Source organism: Candoia aspera, chromosome 3, assembly GCF_035149785.1.
Source record: "Candoia aspera isolate rCanAsp1 chromosome 3, rCanAsp1.hap2, whole genome shotgun sequence".
NCBI classification, from domain to species: domain Eukaryota; kingdom Metazoa; phylum Chordata; class Lepidosauria; order Squamata; family Boidae; genus Candoia; species Candoia aspera.
In genome coordinates this window covers 92,250,303-92,271,041 of record NC_086155.1, presented here as the reverse complement: position 1 = coordinate 92,271,041, position 20,739 = coordinate 92,250,303, and the positions used below count along the sequence as shown (strand labels likewise).

General features: G+C 39.9%; 1 protein-coding gene across 1 annotated transcript in view; it reads left to right on the top strand.

Annotated features, from left to right (window-relative positions):
- VAV3 (vav guanine nucleotide exchange factor 3) overlaps positions 1-20,739 on the top strand; it is a 197,995-nt gene that overhangs the window by 154,979 nt on the left and 22,277 nt on the right. The window contains exons 20-22 of the mRNA XM_063298356.1: positions 3,086-3,222; positions 9,299-9,364; positions 19,528-19,562. Coding sequence (XP_063154426.1) covers positions 3,086-3,222; positions 9,299-9,364; positions 19,528-19,562 — 238 coding nt within the window. The remainder of the gene's footprint in view (positions 1-3,085; positions 3,223-9,298; positions 9,365-19,527; positions 19,563-20,739) is intronic.

The window sequence follows — 20,739 nt, the reverse complement described above, 5'->3', positions numbered from 1 at the left end:
CCAGTTATCAATCAAGCTGGTTGCCATAATCTTGGTTTTTTTGAGGTTTAGCTGCAAGCCAGCTTTTGCACTTTCTTCTTTCACCTTCATCATAAGGCTCCTCAGTTCCTCCTCACTTTGGGCCATCAAAGTGGTATCTGCATATCTGAGATTGTTAATGTTTCTTCCAGAGATTTTAACTCCAGCCTTGGATTCCTCAAGGCCAGCTTGTTGCATGATGTGTTCTGCATACAAGTTGAATAGGTAGGGTGAGAGTATACAGCCCTGCCGTACTTCTTTCCCAATCTTAAACCAGTCCGTTGTTCCGTGGTCTTTTCTTACTGTTGCTACTTGGTCGTTATACAGATTCTTCAGGAGGCATACAAGATGACTTGGTATCCCCATACCACTAAGAACTTGCCACAATTTGTTATGGTCCACACAGTCAAAGGCTTTAGAATAGTCAATACAACAGAAATAGATGTTTTTCTGAAACTCCCTGGCTTTTTCCATTATCCAGCGGATATTGGCAATTTGGTCTCTAGTTCCTCTGCCTTTTCTAAACCCAGCTTGTACATCTGGCAATTCTCGCTCCATGAAGTGCTGAAGTCTACCTTGCAGGATCTTGAGCATTACCTTACTGGCATGTGAAATGAGTGCCACTGTTCGATAGTTTGAACATTCTTTAGTGTTTCCCTTTTTTGGTATGGGGATATAAGTTGATTTTTTCCAGTCTGATGGCCATTCTTGTGTTTTCCAAATTTGCTGGCATATAGCATGCATTACCTTGACAGCATCATCTTGCAAGATTTTGAACAGTTCAGCTGGGATGCCGTCGTCTCCTGCTGCCTTGTTATTAGCAGTGCTTCTTAAGGCCCATTCAACCTCACTCTTCAGGATGCCTGGCTCTAGCTCACTGACCACACCGTCAGAGCTATCCCCGATATTGTTATCCTTCCTCTACAGGTCTTCTGTATATTCTTGCCACCTTTTCTTGATCTCTTCTTCTTCTGTTAGGTCCTTGCCATCTTTGTTTTTGATCATACCCATTTTTGCCTGGAATTTACCTCCAATGTTTCTAATTTTCTGGAAGAGGTCTCTTGTCCTTCCTATTCTATTGTCTTCTTCCACTTCCGCGCATTGCTTGTTTAAAAATAATTCCTTATCTCTTCTGGCTAACCTCTGGAATTTTGCATTGAATTGGGCATATCTCCCCCTATCACTGTTGCCTTTTGCTTTCCTTCTTTCTTGGGCTACTTCTAGTGTCTCAGCAGACAGCCATTTTGCCTTCTTGGTTTTCTCTTTCTTTGGGATGTATTTTGTTGCCGCCTCCTGAACAATGCTGCGAACTTCTGTCCATAGTTCTTCCGGGACCCTATCTACTAAGTCCAGTCCCTTAAATCTATTCTTCACCTCCACTGCATATTCCTTAGGAATATTAGTGAGCTCATATCTAGCTGATCTGTGGGTCTTTCCTAATCTCTTTAGTCTGATCCTAAATTGTGCAAGAAGAAGTTCGTGATCTGAACTACAGTCAGCTCCAGGCCTTGTTTTTACCGACTGTACAGATGTCTGCCACCTTTGGCTGCAAAGGATGTAATCAATCTGATTTCGGTGTTGTCCATCTGGTGAAGTCCATGTATAAAGCCGTCTCTTAGGTTGTTGGAAGAGAGTGATTGTTATGCAGAGTGAATTGTCTTGGCAAAATTCTATCAGCCTATGTCCTGCTTCATTTTGTTCTCCCAGGCCATACTTACCTGTAATTCGAGGTGTCATTTGACTGCCCACCTTAGCATTCCAGTCTCCCGTGATGAAAATAACATCTCTTTTAGGCGTGTTGTCCAGTAGGTGCTGCAGATCCTCATAGAACTGCTCTACTTCAGCTTCTTCAGCATTTGTGGTTGGGGCATATATTTGGATCACTGTGATGTTAGATGGCTTGCCCTGAATTCAAATTGAGATCATTCTGTCGTTTTTTGGGTTGTATCCAAGCACTGCTTTAGCCACTTTACTATTAATTATGAAGGCTACTCCATTTCTTCTGTGGTCCTCTTGTCCACAGTAGTAGATCTGGTGGTCATTTGATGTGAAGTGGCCCATTCTAGTCCATTTCAGTTCACTGATGCCCAAAATGTCTATCTTTAATCTTGACATCTCACCAATAACCACATCCAATTTGCCCTGGCTCATAGATCTTACATTCCAGGTTCCAATGGTGTGTTGATCCTTAGCACATCGGATTCGCCGTTCACCACCAGCACCGTCGGCCGCTAGCCGTCCTTTCGTCTTTCAGCTAGCTGCGTCATCACGTCTGGGGCTAGTTGAGCTCATCCTCTGTTCCTCCCCAGTAGCATTTTGACCATCTTCCGACCTGGGGGTCTCATCTTCCGATGGTATACCGACATATCTCTGGTTGTACTGATCCATTTAGTTTTCACGGCAAGAATACTGGGGTGGGTTGCCATTACCTTCCCCAGGGATCGCATTTAGTCTGACCTCTCTGTCATGACCTTCCCGTCTTGGGTGGCCCTTCACGGTTTAGCTCATGGCATCATTGAGGTGCTCAAGCTCCAGCACCACGACAAGGTAATGATCCTTTGCTGAAGAAAGCATGTCCTAGGCTTTTATTATTTATTTCATGTACTCATATACAATAAGCTTTTGAAACATCTTTGACTTCTCTCCATCGAAACCTCTTGTTGGAAAAACAAGTTTCTTAAACTTTTATTAATTTTTCCCTTGAAATTGGTAAACTCTTTTTTCTGTTTTTGGTTTTCATTTGTATGCTATGTTATAGTCCTGGTAGAAGTTGACAATAGGTACAATTATAAAAATTCTGTTTAATTTACTGAAATCATTAAGAATAATATGTGATTGAGAGAGAGAAAAGGGAGCAGCATAAGTTTCAAAATGGATGGTGTAATTTTTTAGAAGCCTAAAAATATCCATCAGACTGGTGAATTTCTTTGAGGAAGAATGTCCAGGATAGGACCTACCATTCAGGAAACAGAATCAGTGATGGGAAAGTGGGGGTTTATATGAGATAATACACTGCCTTAACTTTTTATCAGGTTTAGGTTACTAATCTTTCTCCCTTTCTCTCAAGGTTTACCAAAAATGCAAGTGATTAGAAACTATACTGGGATTCCTCAGCCAGCTCCACCTGATGGTCCTCCATTATTCATCCACATTGGGGACATAATTGAACTCATCAAAGGAGATGCACACAGCTTATTTTGGCAGGTACAGTACCATTTTATTAGCTCAATTTGCCTTTATTAATTTAGTGCTTTCTAGTTGGATTATTCTTCATGTGTTTAGATTTCAACTCTCAGTATTCTTAACAGTGGCTATAATGGATGAGTTGAGATCTTCATATCTGAAGTGTGGGAAAGAGTAGACTATCAGTATCAGGGCACTAGGCTGAGCTGAAGAATTTTAAAATTTCTTTAGCTTCTGCAAAAGGCCTAGGCAATGGCTTATCTCAAATTATCTGGTTTGAGAAAGGAGAGTGTACAAGAAGCCTCAATTTCTACTAAATCTTTAATGCAAAATTTGTAGATCATTTAATACAGTAAACTACTACTAGTGCAAAGCAGTTCAAGTTGAAAGAATCTTAACTCTCCTAGAGTTAAGGCTAAACTCTGTGCAGAAGTCATAGTAACTCTTGAAAGTCAGCTGCTGGCAATACATTTGTACTTTCATACAGCCGCTGTACCTTAACACAGTGTTTCTCAACCTTAGCAACTTTAAGATATGTGGACTTCAACTCCCAGAATTCCCCAGCCAGCCATCCTGGCTGGGGAATTCTGGGAGTTGAAGTCTTCATATCTTAAAGTTGCTAAGGTTGAGAAACACTGCCTTAATATATAGTTTGACTTGTTGCTGTTCTCCCCGGTATGCAACACTTTCTATTCTGCATAAGTGATCCCCTGTTCAGCATCATAAACTCAGTTTGTTTTGTTCTTCTCCTTTTCCTTCTTGTTTTCTAATACTCCCTGGAGAGGTCTTCCCCGGTCCATACCTTTTTCCTTTGCCTCACAGCTTAATTTGTACACTCTTTTCTGTCCTGTACCCTGGCAGCCAGGGGTGTTCCTGTGAGTATCTTTTTGCATCTCTTTCTCCGATCACTAGTGCTGCTTTTCAGCCTGATCATTGTTTCTGTCTAATGGATTCTCACCTCTGTGTTGTCATCCTTCTTTTCTGAGTTTACTCCTTTAATAAGTCACCTGACATTGCTTATTTCTGCATGTGCACCATCTGGATCAATCTACCTACTGGTACCTGATATGCCACTCCAATTCTGAGTGGCTTACATACACTTTTGATGTAGATAAGGTTAAAAAGCAGAGTCTAAAACACAAATAATAATATAATATGAAACTTGGTGGTAAAGGTACGTAAAATTCTACATTTGTTAAACTCCAGATGACAGGAGGGAGCAGCTCACAACATTCCATCCCCCCCCCTTTGAAGGAGACACAACCCATTGGGACTTCCTGTCTTTTTGGAAGAGCAGAATATTTTGATTTTATTCATTTCCCTAATGATTTAGGGATTTAGATTGAGATTTTTGAGTCACATTTCTTTTACATCCTTTTAAGAGGATTAAATACATTGTATTTGAGTAATGATCTTTATTTGTATTGTTCCTAGGCTTTGCCTTCTATTCTCTACATTTAACTAAAATATTGAATCAGATGTGGACCTGCTGCTTTCCAGTCTGTGCAATGTGCACCTCTCGATTAATCAAAATAATAAGTTGACTTAATTAACAATTAATTCTAAATAAGGTTTCTTCAGTGTTAAATTTAACTAAATACAGGTCTTGCATGCTAATAAATTTGTGTCAGAGAATAGAAAAATAACAAGGAATAACAGAAGCAAAGAGTTGGATCCAGATTTACCTAGAGTACTCTAAATACTCTGAATTACACATCCAATTCTTATTAATTTATTTTCTGGTTGTAGAAGATACCACCATAAAGAATATTTGTACTTTTCTCAAGTTCCCAATTTGCATAAAAAGGCAGTGTATAGAATATTATGCAATATCAAAGAGAACCTGCAAAGTTAGAATTGCATCACAATTTATGCTAAAATGTTTGGCATCCCTGGGATTTATCCCCAGGGTTAAAAACACAGCATTCAACTTCGTATAAATTCAAAAGAAAAAACAACATGTGTCTGTGATAAAAGTCAGACTATACGTCAAAGGCCCAATATTGCAATTGTTCTCCGAGTTCTGGAAGTTGTCTTAAAATTCAGTTTGAAGTACCAAATTTCTTCATTCCCCTTCTTTTTTTAATATAATTAATTTTGGAAGTAACAGTACTGCTTATTTGAAATCTCTAGTACTGGCATAAACAACAATGTCTTGTTTTGGAGAACTTTTCCATGGTAAACAAAATCTAAATTCATTAAGGATGATCAGCATGTTGAGCCAAACAATGTAGTTGAGCTCTCTTGGGATCAAGCAAGAGCTTCCCTTTTTAAAAATGCTTTCTTGAGTAGAACCAACACATTATGAAGGAGGATAGATCTGAGATGGTCTTAATGGACACACACATGCTATTTTTTACATATAGGGACACACAGAATTCATCTATAATGCATATATGTGTGCTGGGTAATTGACAGCAGTCTTCTGGGAAACTTCATGGATGGCCCGTGGAGGAACTGGGATCCTTCTGTGTTGCCTGTGAGAGTTGGGAATAGGGAACACCTTGTTATGGTGCTTCCTTTCCTTTCCTTTCCTTTCCTTTCCTTTCCTTTCCAAGTGAGTGAGTGAGTGAGTGAGTGAGTCCAGTGTCATTTTGGAGGAGAAGAACAGGGCAGTGGGCACTCCTGTATGAAATCTTGAGCCTTGTTTTTTATTACATGAAGCATTGAGCAAATCATCTCTTGTTACGAGATGAGCTATTGTTGACTTGCTGATGGTACTCAATTACATGGGAGATGAGGTAGAAGGCCTGCCCTGATGTCTGGAAGCTGTCAGAGCTTAGATGAGGAGGAACAGGCTTAGACTCACCCCAAGCAAGATGGAATGGTGCTTAATTCAGAAGCTTACTGATTCTGGGATTATACCAACTCTGTATCTGGTTGGGGTTGTGCTCTCCTAAAAGAGCAGGCCTGGAGCTGCTTCTGGATTCATAGTTCTTGCAGATGCCATAGTTGGAAGGGCCTTTGTCCAGCTTTGGCTGGAGTGTCAGTTCAGTTGTTCATGCTCTTCTCACCTCCCATATGGATTACTCTAACTCAGCCTTTGTCAAGCTTTTGACCCTGGAGAACCCTTGAAATATTTTTCAGGCCTCAGGGAACCCCTGCACATTCAGGCTCAAATATAAGCCAGAAGTTACAAAATTGTTATATTTGTTTCATGTGTAGGCCTATATACATGCATTAACAGTGTTTTTAAACTGAAAATAAAGAATGAAACTTACCTCTTGAATGTGAAGTTGCCTGAATTTGAAATATTTTTTTAAATAAATCGTGATCTCCCAGGGAACCCCTAGTGACCTCTCACAGAACCCTAGGGTTCCACGGAACCCTGGTTGAGAAACCCTGCTCTAACTCATTGTCCCTAAAGATCACTGGAAAGTTCACTTTTTGCAAAAGGTAGCTGCTGCTAATGTGCTTACTGGATAGACTTGATATTGCCACATGACATCACTGCTGCATGAGCTGGATTAATTACTGGTCAGGTTTTGAGTGCAAGGTACTGGTTATCATTTATAAAGCACAACATGGCTTAGAACTGGGTATCTTCTGAGACTACCTATCCTGGGTAGATTCTGTCCACATCATGCAATCAGCAGGCAGTTCAGTGTACTGGAGGAGGGAGAGATCTGAGTGTAGCATTTCATTAATTTAAATTAGGTTCTGTCTAATCTTACTGACATAATTAAATTAAATTAAAAATGTAAATATAAATCTTTGTAGTTTACTATAAAAGAGGAACTCAAAATTTAAAAATAAACAGAAACAATTGAAAAGGTGTGCAGAAGAGCCAGCTTGAAAAAGAGTATCTTTAGGGCATTGTTGACAAGTTGGTACAAGGTTACTCCCCTCAGGAAGTGAATGCTGGAGTGGCCATGGGAAAAGCTTGATCCCAAGTTATTGTGAAATAAGACCATGGCAACCTCATCAGATGACTGCAGTGATCATTGAAAGAGGCATTTTCTCAAGTAGCCTCATCTCAAATTGTATGCACCCATAGAAAGGTAATTCCTCCCTCCAGGAATTACCAATGGAGATTAAGAATAAAAGAATGGGTAAGGGTGCAGAAGGCTACAAGTACTGCTGCTGAAAAGCTTACATGGAAGTTTAACTGTAGTTTAGGAGGAACTGTTTACATGGTGAATTAAACTTAGTCCGTGACCCCTAAGCAGGACTTTTCTCTCTCTCTCATTCCCTTTGCTGTCCTGTCCAACTACTTCATCATAGTTTGATTCCCCTTTTTCTCTTCTTTCTCCATTGCAGCTACTGCTTCCTCTTGCCCCATTTCCATCCTGTTTCGCTTTCTCTCTGTTTCTCTTATTTTTGTGATTTCTACTAGAAGGAGAAAGGAAAACGTGTGCACATTTCTAGGTATCAACAATGGTTGGTATTTGCAGATAAGGTTCAATTAATGTTGTAACAAAGGCACCTTATTTAGAAGTCTTAATGTTATTTGCTAGTTATTTAAATTAATATAAATTTGTTTTTTGGCTTAACCTGTTCTTTTCTGGTGTGTGGCTTCTGATGAATACACATATATAAGTGTGTTGTATGCATTCCTTTGTTGAGAAGGGAAATTCTCCAGGATTTGGTCTGTTTCTAATATTTTTCTATCTAATTCTTGTTGAGCGAGGGGATGTAAAGTCATCTTAAATTCAGAGATCTCTTTTCTGGTAAATTCAGTAAGCAGCACTCTGTATTCTGCCCAGAAACAAAATGGAATCCAGTATACTGTCCTTTGCTATGTCTCTCAGAAGCAATTGAAGTTTCTGGAATAGCCATACAAAGAGCACATTACAGTAGTCCACTTGGACATTACCAGTGTGTGTGCGCCACAGTTTTGAGGTCATTTTCTTTCAGGAAGATACACAGTTGGCATATCACTGTAACTGATAAGAGAGACTCCTGGCTGTTGCCTCAGTCTGGAAAACCTTAGAGAGATACTAGCTTGTGCTTCAAGGAGCAATTTTTCTTAAGCAACGTCTGAACTCTGCTTGAGAGACAGGAGTGCAGCCTCTAAAAGTGTGCCTCCTATTCCAAGCACTCCCAGGCAATTCATGGTCAATAGTATCAAAAGCCACTCAGAAGATATGAAGAATTAACAGAGTTGCACTCTTTTTGTTCATCCCCAAAGAGGGATCATCCATAAGGATGACCCAGATGATCTCAACCCTGTAGCCTACTTAGAAGCCAGCTTGGAATGAAGTAAGAAAATAAGCTTCCTCCAGAATTCTTGTAATTAAAAACTGTCACTGGCTTAGTCACTTTATGCAATCTCAGAAAGTTGGGAACTGGCTAATACAGTAATTGTCTATTTCTGTGGAATCCAAAGCAGACCTCTTATAATCGCCTCCTTTAAATAAGGGAGACATTTTGTCTTCCTGAGAGAGGAATGTTACGATTTTAACTAAGTTACCTTTAATTACCTCCCACCTCCCAGCTGAAAGTTATGAGCCAAGTTGAGCAAAAATCAAGAGAACTAATGATGACATTTACCACTCCAAGCAATCTGTCTGCATCCCCTGGCATCACATACTGAAATTGATCCAGTCACTAATGATACAAGAGGAGCTAATGCAATCAGTGTTATAAATGGGCTGTTAACATTTGAAAGACCAAGACACCCTTGAACTCAAGAGGCTTGCAGTACCTTTACTTGTTCAAGGATCTTCTAAGCTTGAAGTTATTGCTTGTAAGATTTCCTTATCAACAATGCTTCTTCCACTGGGCATCCAAGTGGGTGAATACAGATAGTATTAAAAGGATCAAGAAGTAGAAGTTTTGTTTGAGAAATACAAGTGAACACATACATAGGTGATGTGGACTGGACATAAAGTGATTCATTAATCCCTAGCTAGAGATTAAAAATAGATCCAAACTAGATGTGAAACCAATGTAAATTACGGAATTTTATCCCAACACTAAGAAAGCCACAACCTCCAGAGTTTCTGTATTAGATATCAGTCATTCTAATCCATGCAGGTATTGAACATTAATGAATTATTCAGCAACATTTGGCAAGCCATAATGTGCAAGTTTAAATTGCTCTGAATACAGATGGCATTTATATTTATTTATTTTTTCTGTTGTCTCTCTGTAGGGTAGAAATTTAATGACCCAGGAGCTTGGTTTCTTTCCAAGTGATGCAGTAAAACCTTGCCCATGTGTAAGTAGCACTATATAATTATGTTTGTCAAAATGATTGCTTTTATAACAAGGTCTACAGCTAATTTGCCTGCTTCTTACTAAGTTTTTTAAAATTAATATTTCATGATGCAATAGATACTGTCTTTTTGTTGGGGGAGGTTGCATGCTATCTTAATGTTGATTAAAAAGGCAACTTTATTATGTTGTGGGTTACTAGACTTCAAACTAGAAGTCTGAAGGAAACCAGCATAAAAATTGGTTTAACTGATCAGAATTTAACTAGTAAAGCTGTTTAATTTTCGATGTTTACACACACACATACATACTGTTGGCAGATGCTGGGAAAGCCTTTAGCCCAGAAGAGGTCAAAAAAGTCACACACCAAGCATTTCTATAAAAATAATTTATTTACAGAAAGCAAAAACAAAAGCAAAACATATTTAAAGGACTTAGCTCCCTTTGGAGCAAGCCTTGCTTGGCTACATTGCCAGCAGAGAAAAAAAAAAAAAAGTAAGGAACAAGTCCAGCAGGTTTCCTCCCCCAGGTGATTTGCATGAAGCACGTGAGAGGAGACAATCAATTGCAACCTTTTCACCTGGCCAAAATGACTAGGTACAACAGCAGCTTAATCTGTTAGTAGGAAAAACTCACACTCCCCTTTTTACACTATAGATTAAGATGCAAAACAAACTTCTCTGACAACTGTATATGTCTTTCCATTTACTTTACCATTATCTCCCCTTTGGTTTAACAGAAAACTACCATTCTTCCTGTGTTTTTTCAAACCTAGGTTGTTATAATTTCAAGGCTTTTTAATGTGAAATGGCTTTTTATGCAGGCTTCAAAATCAAGCCTTTTTCTGTTGATGTGAACAGCAGCAAATCATCAACATAAATGCACAGATACATACAGCCTTGTTTGTCCTTCATATATACACAGGGATCTGCTTTTCCTTTTTCAAAACCAAAACTGCAGTTTTTCATCTACTTTTTGGTTCCAGGATCTAGCAGCTTGTTTTAACCCATAGATTGACTTCTGCAGTTCACAGACTAGATTCTCCACTTTTTCATAGCCAGGGGGTTGCTGCATGTATAATCTGTGGTCTAAATCACCATAGAGAAATGCAGTTTGAATGTCATAGTGGTTAACTGACATTCCCTTGAGTGCAGCAACTTTTAACAGTAATCTAATTGATTCACCTTTAGTAACTGGTGCAAAAGTCTTGTCAAAGTCTAAATCTTTCCTTTGAGTGAACCCTTTTGCAACCAACCTTGCTTTATATTTTTGGATTTTGCCATCAGCATCCCTTTTCAGTTTGAAAACCCACCTACAACCCAGACAGCGTTCATTGGGAGGTAGATTTACCAGTTTCCATGTTTTATTTTCTTTCAAGGATGCTAATTCCTGTTGCATGGCAGAATGCCAATTTTGTGCAATCTCAGGTGGTAAAGCATTCACTTGTTCTAAAGACTCAGGTTCTGTAAATATGTGAAAAGCCTTTACTGTTATAGCCTGAAAACGTGATGGAGGAACGCCTTTATTACTCCTCTGAGATCTGCGAGGTAATACAGGGCTTAAATTTTGACTCCTATCACTTTCCTGAGAAGCATCTGTCTCATCAGACAGATCTTCAGTTTGCTTTTCTGATTTAATGTCCTCATCAGGCAAAAGATCACCATCAGCAAGTCCTTGCTGTTCTCTTGTGGTGGTCAGTTCAACTGGAGAGCTAGAATTTAATCTCCCCCAGTTTTGTTCAGCAAAAGAAGTGCTTTTGCTAATTATTAATTTCTCTCCCATTATGAACCTGTAGCTCCTCTGGCTTTGTTCATAGCCAACAAAGATGGCTTTCTTTGTTGTGGGGCCTCCTTTCCTTCTCTGCTGTTTTGGAATGTGAACCCATGCAGTGCTACCAAACACTCTAAGATGGTTTACCTTTGGTTTCACACCATAAAACAAATGGAATGGAGTGTCCTGAATCACAGAGTTATACAACCTGTTCTGTACATAAGTGGCAGTAGATATTGCCTCTCCCCAGTACTTAAAACATAATCCTGAATCTTTTAACATGCATTCCATCGCATTTTGCAAGGTTCTGCCCTTTCTTTCAGCAACACCATTTTGCTGAGGGGTGTAAGGGTTAGAAAGAATTTGTTCTATCCCCTTTTCCACTAGGAACCTTCTGAATTTGTGAGAAAGGTATTCTCCTCCTCTATCACATTGGAGTGCAGATACAGGCCTAGGGAATTTTCCATTTGCCCATGTCACAAAACCTTTAAATTTCTCAAATGCCTCATCTTTGTTTTAAGATGTAGATAAATGTGTATCTTGAGAAATCATCAGTGATGGTCATTGCATACCTTGCTTGTCCAAGACTTGGAGCAAAAGGACCAATAATGTCAGAGTGTACAATTTCCAAAGGTCTAGTTGTAACTCTGTCACTGTGCTTACTCACAGGAGCTTTTAGTGTTTTGCATTCTTTGCAAACTACACAATCTAAGTATTTATCACAGGGTTTTATCTTTAGGTCAGCACACAGCTGTGGCATTTGTGCTATATACTTGACATTAGCATGACCAAATCTCCTGTGCATCAGGTGTACACATTGGTCATGATATGGAGTGTTGCCAACTGCAGCCTTGCAGCTTGGCTTCCTTGCATTTTGCACAATGTACAAGGAGTCTTTTAACATACCAGTAGCACACAATTTCCCATGTTTACATATCTCACAACCATTTTTCTTAAATGTTATGATATACCCTGTTGCAGCCAATTGTGCCACAGATAAAAGGTTTGATTGTAAATTTGGCACATACAACACACCTTTTACAGTTTCTCCTAAGCAGGATAAATACAAGTCACCTTGTCCCATAATTTTGGTGACAGACCCATCAGCCAAAGATACACTTTGTCTTTCAGTTTTAGACAGTGACACAAAAGAGCTTTTACAATTACATAAATGACAACTGGCCCCAGAATCTAACACCCATACATCAGAATTACCCTTCTCAGCAACCTGTGCAATCTGGGTTGTCTGAAGAGCCTTCTTCTGTGTTGCCCTTGTGTTCTTCTTCTCTGTCTTTCTACTCTTGGGTCTTATGGCACAGTCTCTTTGCAAATGTCCAGCTGAACCACAAGTGAAGCATCGCTGGCTTGCTAGCGCTGTGGCCTCAGGTTCTTTTCCCTTCTTTTCCCTCATTTTCTGGTCTTGCAGCTTTCCAGAAGAGATGGGGGGGATCTTTCCTTTCTCTTCTCCCATTCAGCGAATAAGCGCTGTGTAACATATGATGGGGTGAGGTCTGTTTCAGGCATAGCCTCCAGGGTACAAATCAGCGTGTCCCACGTTGCATTTAGTGAGGACAGGAGAATATAGGATTTTGTGAGAGGTGTAAATTCCATTCCTCTCTCCTGCAACTCAACAAACAGCTGCTGAATATAATGCAGGTGCTCAGGAAGGCTTTCTCCTTCCGCAAGGTAGGCTCTGTACAGGTTTTTCGTCAGAGTAACTTTACTCCCTGCTGTTGCCTTTACATATAAGTCTCTCAAAGCGTCCCAAAGTTGCTTTGCAGACTGCATGCCTCGCACGTGGACTAGCTGATTGTCCTCAACTCCCAAGATAATGGTGGCTCTAGCCCGCTCATCCTGTCTCAGCCATTCAGCACTGGGATTTGGGGGGTTTTGCTCACCAATTGGCAGCCAAAGATTCTCTCTGCGAAGATACATCTCCATCTTCAGGGCCCAATTCAAATAGTTGGTCTCTGATAGGCGCTCCAGAGGCATCGCTGAGGGCTGGGAGGTAGCCATGGCTTCTTCCTTCTTTTGCAAGTCACCTCAGCTAGCTTCTTTGTCCTGTAGACCGGCAGTTGCTGGAAAATCTCCAGGTGGCTCCAAAGAAAATCTTCACAGGTCTTTGCTACCTGCCTTTAAATTGTGCATGAGGTGTGGAGCTGATCTCTCTTTTCTCTCTGGGTTTTACTGGGCTGTTTACTGGGCCGATAACCTGTTGGCAGATGCTGGGAAAGCCTTTAGCCCAGGAGAGGTCAAAAAAGTCACACACCAAGCATTTCTATAAAAATAATTTATTTACAGAAAGCAAAAACAAAAGCAAAACATATTTAAAGGACTTAACTCCCTTTGGAGCAAGCCTTGCTTGGCTACATTGCTGGCAGAGAACAAAAAAAAAAAGTAAGAAACAAGTCCGGCAGGTTTCCTCCCCCCAGGTGGTTTGCATGAAGCACGTGAGAGGAGACAATCAATTGCAACCTTTTCACCTGGCCAAAATGACTAGGTACAACAGCAGCTTAATCTGTTAGTAGGAAAAACTCAACACATACATAGTCCTTGCTTACCAATCACTTGATCAGCAATCGTTTGAAGTTGCGAGCGTGCTGAACGCATGGTACTTATGACTGGTTCTTGAAGTTCCAGCTGTCACATCACCCCACAGTCACATGATCGCAATCTGGGCACATGGCAACCAGCTTGCATTTACAATGGTTGCAGTGTCCTGCGATCACATAATCACCATTTGTGACATTCCCTGCTGGCTTCCCACAAGCAAAGCCAATGGAGAAGTCAGCAGGGAAGGTCACAAGTCGCTTGGGTAAGTGTCCCCCACCCAGCAACAGCCATCCCCGGGCCAAAAATCACTTGCGCACACCTCTGCAGCCGCTGTGCACCCTCTCTGCACTTGGCAGCAGCCACCCCCGGGCCCAAAATCGCTTGCACGCGCCACTTACCTGCCTACCAGTCTGCTTGCAAGCTGCCTGGGACTTGCAACTTCCTGCCAGTTTCCCCACTGACTTGTTGGAAGCTGGCAGGAAGTTGCCAGGAGGTTCTTGCTTAATGACCCTCGCATAATGACCTATGATTCTTGCTTAACGACAGCAATGGGGACTGCCAGGATTGCCCTTGCTAAGTGATGCAGTCATGTGATGTTGCACTTTACAACCACATCACTTAGCGATGTACTGTAAATTCAGTCTCAATTACTATCATAAAGTGAGGACTACTCTCTGTGTGTGCGCACACATGCACACTCAAAGTCTAAATAAATGTTTTGTGAAAAAAAGTGGCTGTTCTTAACAGTGAGGCAAGAATGCTCCAGTTCTATTACATTCGCTAGTCACACTGGTTATGAAGGAAGTTTCCCATAACAATAGGTTCGTAATGCAGTCATTTAAAGCCCTGGAGTCACCAGGGAAGACATGAACTCATGAGCTGCACAAGACTCCCAGGGCATGCAGGTGGAAGTTGCAGCCTTATGGATCTGCCTTATGGATGCCAACACCAGTCCCGAGATGATAGTCTATGAAGCGCTGTTGCTGGACTGTTAAGTGGTGGTACACCAGCACAGCATTGGGCTCGTCTGTAAAGTTGTTTTTTTCACATAGGCACTCACAACCAATCACTTCTAGGGCAGTGCTTCTGTGAATATGTCATATAGGATCATGGCTACCCCTCTACCTAAGCCTTGGCATGTCAGAACCTCAAAACCTGGGAGGACAGATTTCTGACACAGCTTCATCCCCATTAGTGTCCAACCAGGTCTCAGCAATACATGCAGAGTCTGTGTTGTGGTTCATCACCATGTTGTAGATAGATGTGGTCTTATTTCATGAGACCTGGTATTTACCAGCAAGTCTGAGATTGAGGTGCCATACATTTTAGCTATTCTGGCCCTTGAGCTGGAGCTCAGAAGAAGGGACCTGCTTCAATATTCAGACCTTTCTTTTCCTGAATGGACTTCCTGCTGCTTCTATTGGCTTATCTACTTCTGCCCATCTCAACCTCAATTGGAGTTCTCATCATATTTCCCCAGAGTACAACAATGGCCCCACTCCCCTGCCTGTTCTTACATGCCCCTGCTATTCATCCATCTCACCAGCATCATGTTATATTTTTGTAAGGGAGAAGTTTAGTTGGGAAACTTGCAAGAATTCAAGTATGAATAAACATCAGTTTCTGGTATGTTAGAAGCATGAAGCTACTAAAAAGATAAATGGATGTTTTACCACTGCTCCCTTGCAAGTGGAAAGTGTAGCCATTCTGTTTTGACAAATGATAACAGTTGGAAGAGTCTGAAACATCCATCAAATCTTCAAGGCACCATTGCTTTTACTATTATTATTAAGTAACAACGCTTATATCTAATCCATATAGAAGTGCCCAGAAACAGCATAAAATACATACATCAAAAGGCACGAACAATAAATATTGAATGAAAAATGGATGAGAGCCTAGAATATCTATAGCATGGTGTGTTCTGAGATAATACTGATAGGCATTTTTCTGTCTGCAGCGTGAAATATGTGGCAGCAAGACATTTTCATATTGTATGAATGTGGCTTATATTTACTAGCTTTCATTTTGTTTTTTATTGTTGTTAATAAACATTTGAAGTCTGTTATCATTCATTTTCACAGAAGGCTTTTGTTGGTGTACAAATCCTGAGTTAAAGATGATTTCATGTGTTATAATCCAGCAGTTTATGCTGTGGTCTGATGAAAAGATATCTTCCATAATACGTCCCAGCAAGGGCATGGATAAGATAAATTGGGATTATGAGCTGTAGCCAGTAACAACTGATGCCTGATGGGCCTTGAGGGGTAGAGGGCAGGTGGCAGAAGGGAGGTGAATCCAGATGGATGGAAGTGGAGAGTCTTCCTTTCAGTTCCAGCACCTGTCATTCTACCTCATCTCACGCTGATCCACCCTCCAAAAGGCCTTAGGGTTTGCCCTTGTGTCCTGTTCATGTGTTTAGCACCAGTCCATTTGAGTAATATATTCATTTTCTCTTGGCCCCAATGAAAGTCTGGGTCTACTCTTCTCAGCAGCTACACACAAAGAACAAATGTACTTATTGGGGCATATGTAACTCTTATACCATGCCTGGAGGCAGTAGCTTCTCCTCAGATATAGAGTCACCATTTCAGGAATGGGCAACCACTAGATGGGAGCAAAGATACACAGAAAGCATTAGCTTTTTGCTGCCATCTAGTGGACATGCAGCTCTACTGGAAGCCCTACTTGTACATATTTGTTCATTTCAGTGCTATTATGGGAGTTGAAGGGACGCGGTGGCGCTGCGGGTTAAACCGCTGAGCTGTCGATCGGAAGGTCGGCGGTTCGAAACCGCGCGGCGGGGCTCCCGTTGCTCGTCCCAGCTCCTGCTCACCTAGCAGTTCGAAAACATGCAAATGTGAGTAGATCAATAGGTACCGCTTCGGCGGGAAGGTAACGGCGTTCCGAGTCGTCATGCTGGCCACATGACCCGGAAGTGTCTATGACAACGCCGGCTCCAAGGCTTAGAAACGGAGATGAGCACCGCCCCCTAGAGTCGGATTCGACTGGACTTTACGTCAAGGGAAACCTTTACCTTTACTATGGGAGTTGACCCTCCAGATCTCCTGCTATTTTCAATGAGCCAGTTACACGCTCTAAAACTTTTCAGCGGGGTTCCCTGTCATTCCTTTTAACACACCCACTTTCCAATTTGGAATTTATTCCTGTTCAGAGTTGGGCTGTGATACAGGAACCCAGAGATACTAAGATCACCCTTGCCTGTAATTTGTGCCTAAAGGAAACATCAGGAACAATAAAAGAATAAGGAGAAAATGAGGAATAGAATGATTGTGGTGTGCTTACACACAAAGAATATTCAAGCCTCTATCCTTTCACTTAACTGAGTTTGGGGTTACATTTCCTCTCAACCACTACCAAGCAAAGAAAGTAATTTCTGGCTGAGCATCATAGGCTTCCATGGTTGTAGCAGTGGGGCAAGTGACAAAGAGTGCATTGCGATGTCATAGTGCATGTTTCATCGCGTTTCCGTCAATGTAGTTAAGTAGCAAAAAAGCTTGCTGAGCACACCTATCTTGATTGGAGAAAACAGCTGCCCTTTGGCTTTCTGATTTGATTCTTTCCTGTAACTTAAACAGAGGAAACTGAAGCGCTGTCTTTTATGATTTGGAACAGTTGTTAAATCTAGAAAGGAGGAAGGAGGCCAAACTGAGGCCCAGTCAGAGACAGGCAAAAGCTACCATAAATTAATCAAGTTTTTCAGAGACAGACAGTAAGGTAGTGGTAGTGTGGTTACTAGTGCCCTTCCTGCCCTTAGCCACAAGTTTCTTTTGCTTGTAGCCCAGCATAGCTGTAGCACATGAAGTTGAGGAAATCAGCATGCTGTAGCTGTCTATGTGAGACAGAGTTGATTCTTCCCCGCTGATTATATATTTCTGTGTGGGTTTTGCAGTTGTTGGATGACTTACTTACATTTTAAGGATGTGCAAAGCTTTTTTAATTTGAAACACCCCATTCTGAGTGCAGAACTGACTTTCAAGTGTGAATTGGATTGCGTTGAGTATGTCTCAAGCTCAAAACAGCTGTTTTTGGGTGTGAAATTCTTGTTTCAAGGTTCAGGGCTTAGAACAGCTGTTTCACAATTGAAATGAGTTTTTTTCCCCCCCTGCTTGAAAGGTGGTGCTCTGAATTCAAAATGGTCCTGTTAAAAACATTTTGAACATCTCTGGCTACAAGCTGTTTGCAATAGGAAAGAGAAATAGGCTGAAGTATGCTATGGAAACACAGCACACTGATAAAGATATTAAACCTTTAATGTTCTAGTAGGAAAAATAATGGCTGATGCTGAAAATAAATATGCATATTGTTCTGTTTTATATAGACAGCAATAGATAGCTGCAATAATAAAATTATTGCCATTAAATTTTTCAGGCTAAAACCAGTAGTATAAAGCTGGGTGGGTGGGTATGCTTTTTAGCTCTCAAGGGTAATCAGTACGATGAGGCTGACACACACCATGAATTTGGGTATGGCTGTCAATTTACTATTACCAACATGATATTTTTTTCAATAAAAGAAAAAAATCTCAAAGAGGTGTATTGGGACTGTCACCAGAAGGTATTACCTGCTAGAGTTATCATTAAATAGTTGTGCTTTTTAAGTAGCAGTGAGTTGGGAAGGATAAACTTTTGGTCATTCCGTCATTTTATTTTGGTCGTTGACCAGCAGAACAAATTTTTGAAAAAAAAAATCACATTTAACTTGCTAAATATCAATGCAGGCTATACAGCACAGAAATTGACTAGAGTAAAACAAGCTATAAAGCCATACAACAATATAAGTAAAATTGTAAGTTTAAGAATTTTGGGCATAAAAATTAATATAGTAAGGTATTATACAATTTATATAAGGCAATTAAATGATTATTTAGAATAATAGAACAGTAAAATTACCATTCTAAATTATAGAACCATTATAATGCTAAAATCATGGAAAAATTGTGATTAATATTAATATTACAATATATCTAGAGAAAATGCAATGATGTAATATCTAAAGATAAACCTTTAGAAATAAGAGTATAATTGAAGCAATAATTAAATACCATTGATTTGTTCAATGAAATAGGAATACAACTGTACATGCTTAATAATCAACATTGACAGGGTTTAAATGTGCTTAATTTGAAGTGGATTGTACTTCCTTTAGTTCAGCTCTTTGATATGTAAAATCGAGTTGATGAACTTCTCATGAGCATACATATTTAGGCAGGGAGTAGGCATTACAAAAGTGCATGGCTGCTTTTGAAAAGAGCAATCACATTTTTTCTTGCCCTCTTGTTCTCTGGAGTTGTTGGAAATATAGTTTTGAATATTCCTACCTTGCTTGATTCTGTTGCCTATTACAATATAGAGTGAAAAAATACTATTTCTGAGAAGAGAATGGATATTAGATAAGTGATCCTGTGTTTGGTGGCGAACCTAAATTTGCTATAAAATCTTGTTCTTTTGCTTGGATGCTTAACTTACTTTGGTACAAATTCCAGTAAATGGGCATTTGATGGTGAATTCAGTTACCAAATCTAGGTAAGAAAACTTCTGTAATAAATCTTTACATTAACTGATATACTGTAGCTAGGATTGTCACCTAAAGATAATTTTTGAACTTAGTTGTATAAACTGAAATATGAGCAACAATGCCACAAATAATGCAGAGTAGCTGATTTAATCATTTTCTTAAAATGGGTGAAGATCAATGTACTTTTCTTATAGTAGGAAGCTAAAACTTTACACATTTAATGGTAATTTATTTTAATTGATATTTTTGCAATTGATTTTATTACATTTAATTGCATTTTGTTTTAATATGTTTATCTTATTTTAGGTTCCTAAGCCAGTAGACTATTCTTCCCAACTATGGTGGGTAGCTATAAATTGTTATGTTTTATTTCTGGTAGAGCTGGGAATTCAAATAAATAGCTTGAGAGAAAAAATTATATTAATAGAAATCTAATTTGTTGTGGTTTAACCTTTCTGATCTTCTACAGAATGCATCTTGTTGTAATATAAGCGAACTTAATTGACTATATATACTGTATAACAGTATTTTTGCATGGATAAACCTGGCTTACAACCAATTTTGTTTCTGTGTGAAATGGTACAATATAAGAAGAGATGGCTATTCCTTCAAAGGCTAAGGACTTTGCACTTGAGTGATGAGAGTGACAGTTTCCACCCAGTCACACTTGCTGACCTCCCTATCCTCCCAAATCTAAGTCCAGAATGTCCAGCCACTCCCTTATACAGCAAAACAGTTCTTTCATATAGATGTCGTTGATCTCAGTTTCTTAATGAGGAGAGCAAGAAACAGTTGGCCCCTAGTGTACATACAATTTACATTCTTCTCTTAGGAAGCTTGTTTCTAGATACCTCCTTGAACTGCCTAAGTTCTTGAGAGCATCAGTATGGCTCTCCATGGTGATGAGAATGATAAATCAATACTATATGATGCATGCCAGCAGTATTTTGCCAATATCTGCTGACATCCCCTGTTCTTTTCTGAATTAAACTGGATGTAGGATTTGTTTATGCCCCCAAAGACTTAAAGTGCTTGTACAGAGGAGTGATTTTGATGGCAGACAACATTTTTTCAGGGACAGTTAATTCTGGTACATTGGTATCACTGATTCTGGTACATTGATTAAAAATAGACTGAAGAATTATTGGTTCTCATAGGAGGCTGATAAGAAGAAGACTCAACAAGCACCTCACAAGCCTTGATCAGTTATCATCGTTTATCATTTCTTTTCTTAAAACAGCCACTTAATCTTTCAATTGTACGTATATAGGAGTACCTATTCTAATCATGGAAGCAAAGTACCAGGGCCTTCAAACTGAAATAGCATTCCATGCACAGATTATCCTTTGTGGATCTCACAGAATTCCTGCATCTTGCAATTGGTTGGATTTATCTGCAGTCCAAGAAATGTAGTTCCTGGTGTTGAATGTATTACTGAGAATGCCATAGCCAGCGGAATGGGAGATAGATATTGCTTATGAATACCCCAGTTTGTCCTGGGTACTTCTGCCCATGATT